The following is a 12,500-nucleotide window of genomic DNA, read 5'->3' on the forward strand; positions in this document are numbered from 1 at the left end:
AACATTACAAGAAGTAATCAACATGATCAAATCATTACCCACAGGAAAGTCTCCAGGTCCTGACGGGCTTACCGCTAAATTCTACCAACTGCTTCAAAGCTACATTAGTCCCCACTTACACACGTTATTTCAATCCATAGACCAAGGAAATACTTTTTCTCAGCCACTCTTAGAAGCCATGATTACAGTCATCCTTAAACCTGACAAACCTATAGACCAAGTTAGTAATTATAGACCAATTTCACTATAAATGTTGACGTTAAAATTTATGCTAAAATAATCGGCAATCGCCTTAATATACTCCTCCCAAAAATAATACACCCAGATCAGGTGGGATTTGTCAGAAGGCGTGAGGCCAAAGAAAATACCACAAGAGTGCTCCTCACCCTTCACGCTTAGTACAATCAAAATAGCCCTCTTATTCTCCTCTCCACTGATGCTGAAAATGCGTTTGACAGGGTCGATTGGCAATTTTTGTGGTTGACCCTGTCAAAATCTGGATTTTCCACTAATTTCATATCTAGGGCACAGGCACTGTACACTAATCCATGAGCCAAAATTAAAATCAATAATACTGTTTCTCAATCCTTCCCTATAGCCAACAGTACACATCAAGGGTGCCCACTCTCTCCCTTATTATTTGCCCTTTCTGTAGAGATACTAGCAATTCAGATTAGGAACAATATAGCTATTAAATGTATATCATTTGGTAACATATCACAAAAATGTTTTCGCTTTGCAGATGATATCTTTACATTAGTCACCCTCATCCACTTTACCAGCACTAATACAAACACTTGAAGACTATAAAAAAAAGTCTCCAATTATTCTATAAATAGGGAGAAATCTGGACTTATCCCCATAAATTTAGAGGCTAAAGACTTAAAATATTTATCTCAAAATGCTTCTTTCCCTATCACCAGATACCTTAGATATTTGGGATTGAACGTTCCCGAAAATCCACAGGACCTATACCAAGAAAATTATGCAAAACTTCAAACTAACGTCTGTTCCCTATTAGAAAATTGGTATAAGCAGGGTCACTTATCTTGGATAGGACGCATAAACACAGTGAAAATGATGATCATTCCTAAATATGTATACATTTTCCAGGCACTCCCAATCTCATTACAACATCATTATTTAACTGCTCAACAAAAAATGTTAGAATTCTTCATCTGGTCAAATAAAAAACCAAGAGTAGCACGTAACACCCTTTACTTATGCAAAGCGGATGGGAGGACTAAATGTACCCAATTTAGCATACTACTATAAGGCAGCAAATCTCACTCGAATAATAGCTTGGAATCATAATTCTCCATCTAAATTATGGATTCAAATTGAAGCTTATCTGGTAAAACTACATCATATGGAGGGGCGTTTGCTGGATCCCCAAGTCATTTAGAGCCAAACAAATTATGAACAGCAATTATGTTAGGGCTACACTTGAGGTATGGGATGCTCTTATCCAACGTCCTAACAAACTTTCAACAACAATCTCACCCTTAACACCACTGTTAGGCCATCACCTTTTTTTTTTTACTCAGAACTAATTCAAATGTGATACAGAGAATATACTGTATAAAAATCTACCTTTGTTTCTATTGATTGATTCCTCCCAGATTATTATGAGATAACTTGGGCTCGCCATTTCATAGCTGGGTCTCTTACTTACAAATTCGCCAAACCATAAATGACAGTCCACATAAAACGGATATATCCTGTGTACTAACACCATTTTAAAAAAATTGCATAAATCTTGATATTAAGAGAGCTCACCTATCATTGTCATAAAAGATACTTAGAGGTATATTTCCACATAATAAACCAGAATATATTTCTAAATGGGAATTAGAACTACAGATTCAATTTACGGATGATATATGGAAACGAGGATTTAAATTAACCCACTCCTCATCTGCCTCACTAACGCTAACTGAACTTAACTATAACATTCTTGCACGCTGGTATCTTACTCCTCAGAGAATACATGAGATTTTCCCTGGTGCCAATTCAAGCTGTTGGAAACGATGTGGTGAAATTGGCACACATTCTCATATTTAGTGGTCGTGCCCAAATCTGAAGACTTACTGGTCTCAAGTAGAATGATGTATTAATCTCACCTTAGATACAGATCTCTCCCTCTCGGCCCCCACTATACTGCTTAATCATATTCCAAATCTAAGATGTGCATATCGCACTAAATTACTCCAACTAATGTTAACTTGTGCTAAACTTTTGATTCCCAGACTGTGGAAACAACAACAACACCTACACTTGCCCAATGGGAAGCTGAAATGAACCATATAATTTCTTTAGAAAAAATACATTATTGTTATATAGGGAAACAAGACTATATTCTTGATATTGTTTTTATTTGGGAGCAAAGGGCTTGAATGTAATTATACAGTTGCTACCTACATTTAGGATCAATAAATATATACGTAGGCCTGGAGAATAAGGTATGTTTTGCCGTTATCTATATGTATAATATGCACACAGAGGTTTCATTTTTATGTATGAATACAATATATGCTTATTGTATAAAATGTCAATTTCCTTTCCCTTTGTCCCCTCACCTCTATCCATTTAAGTATATAAGATGTAGCTTTTTCCTTTGTAAATTATGATTGTCGTATATTCTTTCATTGCTGTGATTTATATTTGATCAACCTCAATAAAAATCATTTAAAACCAGAAAAGGACCTGTGAGAAAGAGTGGATCCGAGAGAGAAATATGACAGAAAGACCAAGAGAACTGAAGGTCTGTAGGAGGAGGGGGTCGTCAACTGTGTCGAAAGCAGCTGAGAGGTCAAGTAAGGCAAGTATAGTGTAGTGGCCATTACTTTTAGCAGAAAGAAGGCCGTTCGTAACCTTGTTGAGGGCAGTTTCAGTTAAAGTGAATGTAAATTTTGATGATAAAGTGCCCGGTTTTTAAAAATACGGATTAAAAACAGGGGCACTTTAATTCATCAAAATTTACATTTCACTCGTGTTCTGAAAATACTTAACTTTTAATCTTAAAAAGTCACTGCATCGCTTCCTCCACCCGTCGTAAAGCCTCTTCCTGGGTCTAAAATGAGGAATCTGGCTTCCTCTAATAACGGCGTTGAATCAGACACTGAGTCCCCCGGGGGGGGGGGGGGGGGAGCCGTGATTGGAGGATGACCGATCTGTCTTTTCTGACGTAGGAAGAGGCTTGAGACGACCAGGGAAAGCTGGAGCGGCTGTCAAGATTAAAAGGTAAGTATTTTCACAACACAAGTTAAATGAAAATTTTGATGAATTAAAGTGCCCCTATTTTTAATCGAATTTTTAAAAACTGGACACTTTATCATCAAAATGTATACTTAATTTAAGTGTTGGTGGCGGAAGCCAGATTGCAGGGGTTCAAACAGGGAGTTGGGTGACAGGAAGTGGGTTTGCCAGTAAAATTGTTTTTTCCAGGAGTTTTGATGTTAGTGGAATCAGTGATATGGAGCGGTAGTTTGCAGGAGAATTAGGATCAATAGAGGTTTTTTGAGTATGGGAGTGACGTTTGCACGTATGAAAAAAGATGGGATTAAACAGGTGGTGCAGTTTAGAGACAAAGATTTTAAAATAAAGAGTAGTTCATGAGAGCTAGCTAAGGTAGGGACAAGGAAGAAGAGAAGGGCCTATAAAAACTGCATGTGGAGAGGGGTAAGGTATGAATGAGTGAGCCTGTAAAGTAGGCAATAGACTGTAAGAAGAAAAAAGCAGGCCAGGAAACATCAACACAGTAAATGCATACAACATAAATGATAACAAGAATATATGTTTGTCTGCCTCAGTGCAATAGTTCAAATCTTCTTTAACTCTTGTGAAATTCTGGTCTTATTCTTACTGCTGTCACTTAGATGGAATTCTCTGCAAATACTCCAACCCAGAAAATGCTCACACCCCTTAGCTCAGGGTTCAAGATACCCAGGAGCCTGGTAGCCACTGCATCCTAGAATTGTACCACTGGTTTCTAACTTTTTATGTTATTCTCCATATATCTATACACAAATCCAACTGTTGGGCTCCTAAAAATATGCCTGGCTCCTAAATGTTCTTATTGGCTCCTAATTTTAAACAGATTTGTCAAGCACCGCCTTAGCCGATCTTAAATTTATAGCCCTCTGCAGAAAGCCAGGTATACTAAATTTGTTGATTGTAGACTAAGGGATAAATGAGGCCCGGGAGAGAACAGTAAACTCTACCAAGATCAGAGGAATTGAACAGGATTCTGTTACCAAAATGTCTTCATTCTCTGGGTATCTTTTGCTGAAAAAAACTCAGGAGTGTGCACGTCTCTGGAGCACTATTTGGTAGAAGTTTTGTAAGCATGTTATCCATTTGCAAGAGTACTAGATGGTAGCACTATTTCCTGCCGTGTAGACACCTACCTAGATGGCACTTCAACAAAGAATACCATGAAAATAAAGCAAATTTGATAATCAAAGTAAATTGGAAACATTTCTTTTTAAATGTATGCTCTGTCTGAATCACAAAGTAAAGTTTTTGGGTTTCATATCCCTTTACGAAGGTGACTCAACTAGATTAATGCTAATCAGGTCTAACAAGGGTTAATTTGAGTATGACATTATCCTGCAATGAGGGAGTTTCCAGTATCTATTCAAAAGTACAGTGGTTTCAGTGTTAACAGTTTTTATGTTGGTATCCTTTGTTGAAGAAACATCAATGTACATGGGTGGGACAATAAAATGAGGTACATATGTGCAGCCACCAATCAGCATCTCCTGAGCCTACCTAGGTATGCTTTCAACAAAGGATACAAAGAGAAGGAAAAAAATAAAATTAAATTGGAAAGTTGTTTAAAATTGCATGTTCTCTCTGACTCAAGAAAAAATTGCGTTTAACATCCCTTTAAGACTATAGATGCTATCCGCTTGATTCTACACTTTGAAATAACGATGTTCCATTTATAATTTCCACACCTAGAATGGCTGACTTGTTGTCTGCAAAACAGCAAACCTTCCCCAGGAGCGTTCCCTGAGGCAGTTGTCTGACTCGAAATGAACTCTGAACCAACACTCTATTACCTTAAAAAAACAAAACGATCTACGCAACAACTTTTGAGCAGTTTCATTAAAGAATTTATTCTGGAGAACAGTGACAAACCCCTTATTAAAATCTAAACAAGCTACAAATAATTGCTCCAGTCTGCTATATCACTTTAGGCATAACAACCAGATAAAACTTGCTTCTCAAGTCAGATCTATTTATAGGCACGCTCAGAATGTTATTTAGTAAATGAATGTCAAATATGGACGCAGGCAGCGTCGTTCAGCTATTTTCACAGACATATTTGACATTTGTTTAGTAAACAAATATTGAATAACACAATTCTGCCCACGCTTATCAGTTTTGCTTTGGAGCAAATTTGTTTGATTTTACGTAGTATTCAGTTACGTCTCTCTCTCTCTTTGGCAACTTTGATTGACGTTTTTGATGTAGTTTGTTTTTTTAAATTGCATGTTCTGTCTGAAAGTTTACATTTTGACTTTACTCTTAGAGTTTGAGAATTAGAAAAGCTAAACAGAATCAATTTTTGTGCATGGTTTTAAAGGGACAGTCAACACTAAAATTGTTATTGTTTAAAAAGATAGATAACGCATTTACTACCCATTCCCCAGCTTTGCACAACCAACATTGTAATATTAATATACTTTATAACATTCAAACCTCTAAATTTCTACCTGTTTCTAAGCCACTACATACAGCCTCTTATCACATGCTTTTTATTTGCTTTTCACAACAAGACACTGCTAATTCATGTGGGCCATATAAATAACGTGTTCACACCCGTGAAGTTATTTAAGAGTCAGCACCACACAGTACTAATTGGTTAAAATGCAAGTCAATAGATAATAAATAAAAGTCATGTGATCAGGGTGCAGTCTGCAGAGGCTTAGATACAAGGTAATCACAGAGGTAAAATATATATTAATATAACCGTACTGGTTATGCAAAACTGTATACTAAATAAACAGAATGAGAAGCAGTCTGACAGGAACGAACAGCAGCATCAATAGCTTGTTCTATGGCCCGGTTGCCACCTGGTAGTAGCTTCTTTCTGCCCAATTGTGCTTTTCACAGAGGAAAACTTCTTCTCTGTGAAAGGCACATGTTGAGCAAAAAGAGGCTGCTTCTTGGGTGGTAACTAGCCATAGAACAAGCTATTATGCTATTGTTCATTCCCAGGTTGAGCGCTTCTCTCTTTTTATTTATGCAAATTATGACACTTAGGGAAGTCTACCTAAGTGTGAGATGCGGGAAGCCAGACCTGGACCCGTTGCTCAGTGTGCCTAGAGGGATATGGCTACACTTTACTGACGAGGCACACAATAGGCCGAAACGTACGTGTGGGGTTTTGCGGTTTCTCTCGTTCAGAGAGGGATTGCCTGGTATTTCGGGGCTGGACTGTACTGTGAAGTGAGGATCAGACTGATATGCTTCAGGAAAGTTCTTCTCTGTGAAAGGCACATGTTGAGCAAAAAGAGGCTGCTTCTTGGGTGGTAACTAGCCATAGAACAAGCTATTATGCTATTGTTCATTCTCAGGTTGAGCGCTTCTCTCTTTTTATTTATGTATACTAAATAACTTCACACCCGTGAAGTTATTTAAGAGTCAGCACAACACAGTACTAATTGGTTAAAATGCAAGTCAATAGATAATAAATAAAAGTCATGTGATCAGGGTGCAGTCTGCAGAGGCTTAGATACAAGGTAATCACAAAGGTAAAATGTATATTATTATAACCGTGCTGGCTATGTAAAACTGGGGAATGGGTAATAAAGGGATTATCTATCTTTTAAAACAATAAAAACTCTATTGTAGACTGTCCCTTTAAGGGTCATTCTAAAGCAAAAGTACATTCTCAAATCTGTAGAGCATGTGATTTTTGCATTACCAACCCGAGCAGAACAACCTATGTGCTTAACCCCTAGTAAGCAACATAAAAATGTAAACCCCTAGTAAAGAACAAAAAAGTTGTATAATCCACAATAATTTTTGCATTAAAATAGCCTTTAAAGTTAATTACATTTTCATGATTCAGATATATTATGCACTTTTAAACAACATTTCAAATTATTCTCTAATTTTCTTTGTTCTCTTGCTATTTTTTGTTGAAAAGCATACCTAGGTAGGCTCAGGAGCCGCAATGCACTACTGGGAGCTGTTGATTGGTGGCTGCACATATATGCCTCTTGCCATTGGCACACCCGATGTGTTCAGCTAGCTTCCAGTAGTGTGTTGCTGCTCTTTCAACAAAGAATACCAAGAGAATGAAGCAAATTTGAGAATGGAAGTAAATTGGAAAGTTGTTTAAAATTGAAGTTACTTTGTATAAATCCGCCATTAGTCATTAGCTCTTGTGAGCTGCTGGTGCAATGCTAAATACGGAGAGCATATTGCTCTCCGTATTCAGCGAGGTCTGGCGGACCTGATCCGCACTGGCGGATCAGGTCCGCCAGACTTTGTTAAATATAGGCCCATGTATTTATTGTCCATTCTTTATTGTTCCAAGGCAGTATTTCTCATAAAAGTAGAATTCTTTACAAGGCTGCTTATAATGTTAATGGCCTCAGATCTTTATATTGGTATCAGACTATTGTCAATCAACTAAGTCAAGTTTTATTGCTCTTAAAGGCTGGTATCGGAATCTGGGAATACCTGGGTTTTAGTGATATATATCTTCAAAAAGAGTAAAAATATATAACTGTTTTCTAAGAGAATTCCTAAGTTAAAGGGAGAGTCTACGCAAAAATGTTTATAGTTTAAAAGATACATAATCCCTTTATTACCCATTTCCTGTTTTGCATAACCAACACTGATTTATAAATAAACATTTTACCTCTGTGATTATCGTGTATCTAAGCCTCTGCAGACTGCCCCTTTATCTCGGTTTACAAACTTGCATTTTAGCCAATTAGTGCTGCTTCATAAATAACTCCACAGGATTGAGCACAAGGTTATCTATATGGCACACACGAACTAGCACTGTCTGGCAGTGAAAAGCTGATAAAATGCACCGAAAAAAGAGGCAGCCTGCAGAGGCTTAAAAAAAGTCAGAAATTTAGAGGTTTAAAGGTTATAAAGTATATTAATATAACAGTGCACTGTTGGCAAAGCTGGGGAATGGGTAATAAAGGGATTACTTGATAAAGCCAGACTGTCCCTTTAAGGTTACAAGAAAACTAACCTCTGCTATAATGAACAGTGCTAGTTACCTGACAGATATGAAACCGAAATATTTGCCTCCAGACAGAGCATACAATTTAAAAAAAAAAAGTTTCTAATTTTCTTCTGTTATCAAATTCCCTTTGTCCCCATGATTTTCTTTGTTGAAGAGATACCCAGGTAGGGTTTCATATCCCTCTAAATTGATGCAAACAGTAATCTTTTTATTGATTCATAATTCCAACTCAGTCTATGGAAACCAAGTTTCGTTTAGATTTATTTTATAGTTTTTATTATCTGGTTTACCCGAACCTTAATATGTCATTTCAAAAAGTCATTCTCCCCATTGATCTTGACACTAGTCATATGTGTGACACTGGGAGACCAGCACTAAAGTCACACAGCCTATGGACATTATCTACAAATGACTCTTGATGGGACTTAAAGGTAGATCGTGGCCCCCTGAGCCACAATACTTTTTGTAAAGAGTCGTTGACAATAATAACTGTAAGGTTTTGCATATTTTGTTATTAATGTTCTTTGGTAAAGAATGATTTGATATGTTGTTAAAAAAGCAAAATATTTTAACAAAAACGATTTAAACATAAATTGATGCAAACAACATCACTCTGCTTGGCTATACTGGTTTGTACGTATTTACGTAATATTACACACTTACCGCAATGATACCGACTGTCACCTTAAGACATGCCCAGAACAAGCCAATGCCCAGTATGATGCTGTGAAGAGTAGAGATTTTATACACTCCAGAAAACAAAACCAGAACCGAAAGGCAGAGCTGCAAAAACACAAAGACAGCGGTCAGCTATATTCCCAAATTTATGTACCACCATTAAAGATACTAGCACAAACCATTTTATTTTTCCAAAATGGGTGGTCACGTTGAACATAAAAAGGATGCTAGCTTCTAAGTGCTAATCTATATGAGATCCAGTTTTTAAAAGCACAGACCCCAAATGTTCATAAATGAAAACTAGAAAATAGTATATACATAAACTTAAACATAAAGCAGGGTGATAACTTCTTTACATTACAGGTAGGTACAGATATCAAATGAGAATCTACAACAATAGCACTACGGTTCTTACAAAAATAGCTATAAATGGAACACCTATTACATTTAGGGAAATCATGTGATTTAAGGGCACAGTGGGAGATACTTGCCTTAAGAAATGTCTTTTATAAAAACACATTTGGGACATAATTTACAGAGAAGCTACGCAAACAATGATTTACTAGAAAGTATTGGGCAGGGAAAGTGTGAATTATATTCTTCCAAGCATTTCAGACCACTAATGTCCAATGCTTTAAATGATACGCTGCATTATTTATAAAGGCCTCACATGCATTATAAACTGATTATGTATTAAATATTAAAAGGCAAGAAAGTTGGCCAGTCTAAAATAAATTCTTTCCATTTTAGCGCCACTCATCTTCCCATTATGACACAGTATTACCCCCTGAGCTTCTGTAATGGTGTGAAAGCGATGCTTTCTCTTTTTAAGAAAGGCGGACGCATAATGCTCTCGCTGTCTGATATCACCCTTGAGCGCTATGTAGGTACAGTACTGGCCGCAAATAAAAGCATATTCGTGCGAGTGAAAGCTAGTTGATAAACTTCAGAGTTTTATGGATAAAATATGAAACACCACAACATTTCTTGCTGCTAAACAAAATATGGAAAATTGCCTTTAAATTATGTTTAATGGTAAAAAAAAGAATGATGAATGGTTAGTCAGATGGTCAGATATACAAGCAACTGAAAAGTACAATAGTTTAAAAAAACACAAAAAAATATGGATTATGGGACCCAGACAGACGAAATGTATCAATCTCTTTTTGTTAAAGGGACATTCAAATTAAGAAACTTTCTACTATTCACTTCAAGGGACATAAAACCCAAACTGTTTCTTTCATGATACAGATAGAGAATACAATTTTAAACAACTTTCCAATTTACTTCTATTATCAAATTTTCTTTGTTCAGGTTCAGGAGTGTGCATGTGTCGGCAGTATTATACGGCAGCAATTTTGCAGCAATGTTATACATTACCAAGGAGAACAATCTCCTGTCATGTAGAGCTCCAGATATGTGCATGCTGCCTATCTAGATATCTCTTCAATAAAGAATAACATGAGAACTACGCAAATTGTATAATAGAATTACATTGGAAACTGTTTAAAAATTGTGTTGTCTATCTGAATCATGCCCCTTTCAAAAAGTAAACTTTAAACATGTTGAAAATATATTTTAGCACGTGAAACGGTTAAATGCACAACAGCACAGTCTTATCTTGAAATACAGAGCAGAAAGCTCTGAAATATTTCTAGATGAAGAAATGGCTAACATTAAAGGGACAGTCAAGTATAAATTAAACTTTCATTATTCAGATAGGACTTTTAATTTTAATCGACTTTCCAATTTACTTTTATCATCAAATTTGCTTTTTTCTCTTGGTATTCTTAGTTTAAACTAAACATAGGTAGGCTCATATGCTAATTTCTAAGCCTTTGAGGGCTGCCTCTTATCACATGCTTTTGAAATCTCTTTTCAACACAAAGAGACAGAAAGTACATGTGGGCCATATAGATAACACTGTGTTCAGGCACAGAAAGTTATTTAAGATCTAGCACAACACAATGCTAAATTTAAGACAATAGATAATAAACAGTCACAGTCATGTGATCAGGGGCTGGAAGAAAGTTCCTAGATACAAGGTAATCACAGCGGTAAAAAGTGTATTAATATAACTGTGTTGGTTATGCAAAACTGGGGAATGGGTAATAAAGGGATTATCTATCTTTTAAAACAATAACAATTCTATGGTTGACTGTCCCTTTAAAGGGACAAGAAACCCATTTTTTTTCTTTCATGATTCAGATATAGAATACAATTTTAAATAACTTTCCAATTTATTTCTATAATGTAATTTGTTTCCTTCTCTTTGTATCCTTTGTTGAAAAGTATACCTAGGCTCAGAAGCTAACGATTGATGGCTGCACATATATCCATTTTATTATTGGTTTTCAGCTAGCTCCCGGTAGTGCATTGCTGCTCTTTCAATAAAGGATAGCAAGAGAATAAAAAAAACATTATATAATTGTTAATTGGAAAGTTGTATGATATATCTGAACCGTTAGACAATTTGGGGGTTTTACATCTATTTAAGAGGACTTTCCAAGAAAAGATCTGAAGGTCCAACCCACACATGGGTGTAAACAGAGAACCAGAAATCTGCCCCTTAAGCGAACTGTCTGACAAGCCCTTATTCAAAAGAATCACTATTGCAATAGCACACCTGTTTTAAAGGGACTATGAAGTCAAACTCAAACATTAATGATTCAGACAGAGCACGTAATTACATTTTCCTGCAGCCTTCAGCAAGTCACAGACTAGTGTACATATACACTGTGAACTTGTACAGATGCTCAGTAGTAGCTGGTGCTTCAGAAAGTGTGCAACTAAAAGGCTGTGCAGAATTTGATAATAGAAGTAAATTTGGAATTCTCTTAAAACTTCATGTTCTGTCTGAATTACGAAAGGGGTTTCATTTTAATTATATCTTCATCGCTTCTAACAGGTCTAAACTTGTAATTTATACTTTGAGATCATCTTTGATTGGTAAAACATTGTATATAATACATTATTAATATTCTTTATTTATAAAGTGCCAACAGATACCGCAGCGCTGTCCATGGGTAACAAAGATAAAAGGACCGTACAATATGAGACACCAGACAAAATGTAACAAACAAATACATGAACAAACCAATCAGGAGCCATAAGTGGATTGGTGAAACGGTATATAATACTTAAACAAACCAATCAGGAGCCAGACGTGAAAACAAATAGGGTTGCCAGGTAACCAGTAGTCAGGAGGACATTGATCTGAGATTGTCAAGGTCCTGGCAAACTACATTAGCGCTTGGTTCACCAGTTGAAGTCACTGGTTCAGGACTGAACAGATTGTTTGGTGCAGTAATTATCTTATGAGAAGCTTAAGAAACTCTGGCTTGGTTAAATTATCTTTGGAGAATATAAAATAATTTTGATACTTATCTGCAAACAGTTTTAGGACTACAGTGTTTAGGACTCTGTGTTTTGAAGTTTTTGAGTACAAAACCACCTTTATTTTAGTTATTTATATTTTGTTATAGTTTTTTTTCCCACCAGTGGAATTCAATAATTTTATTTGTATTCCAAATAGAATACTGTATATATATTTTGCTGTTTGCATATTCATTTGTTTGCAACATATTAATGTATGTGT

At 36.1% G+C, this 12,500-nt stretch overlaps 1 protein-coding gene across 1 annotated transcript in view; it reads right to left on the reverse strand.

Annotated features, from left to right (window-relative positions):
* The window catches only part of LOC128638422 (uncharacterized), an 86,686-nt gene that overhangs the window by 16,248 nt on the left and 57,938 nt on the right, over positions 1-12,500 (reverse strand). The window contains exon 6 of the mRNA XM_053690364.1: positions 8,888-9,007. Coding sequence (XP_053546339.1) covers positions 8,888-9,007 — 120 coding nt within the window. The remainder of the gene's footprint in view (positions 1-8,887; positions 9,008-12,500) is intronic.

Source organism: Bombina bombina, chromosome 8 (assembly GCF_027579735.1).
Source record: "Bombina bombina isolate aBomBom1 chromosome 8, aBomBom1.pri, whole genome shotgun sequence".
Taxonomy (NCBI): domain Eukaryota; kingdom Metazoa; phylum Chordata; class Amphibia; order Anura; family Bombinatoridae; genus Bombina; species Bombina bombina.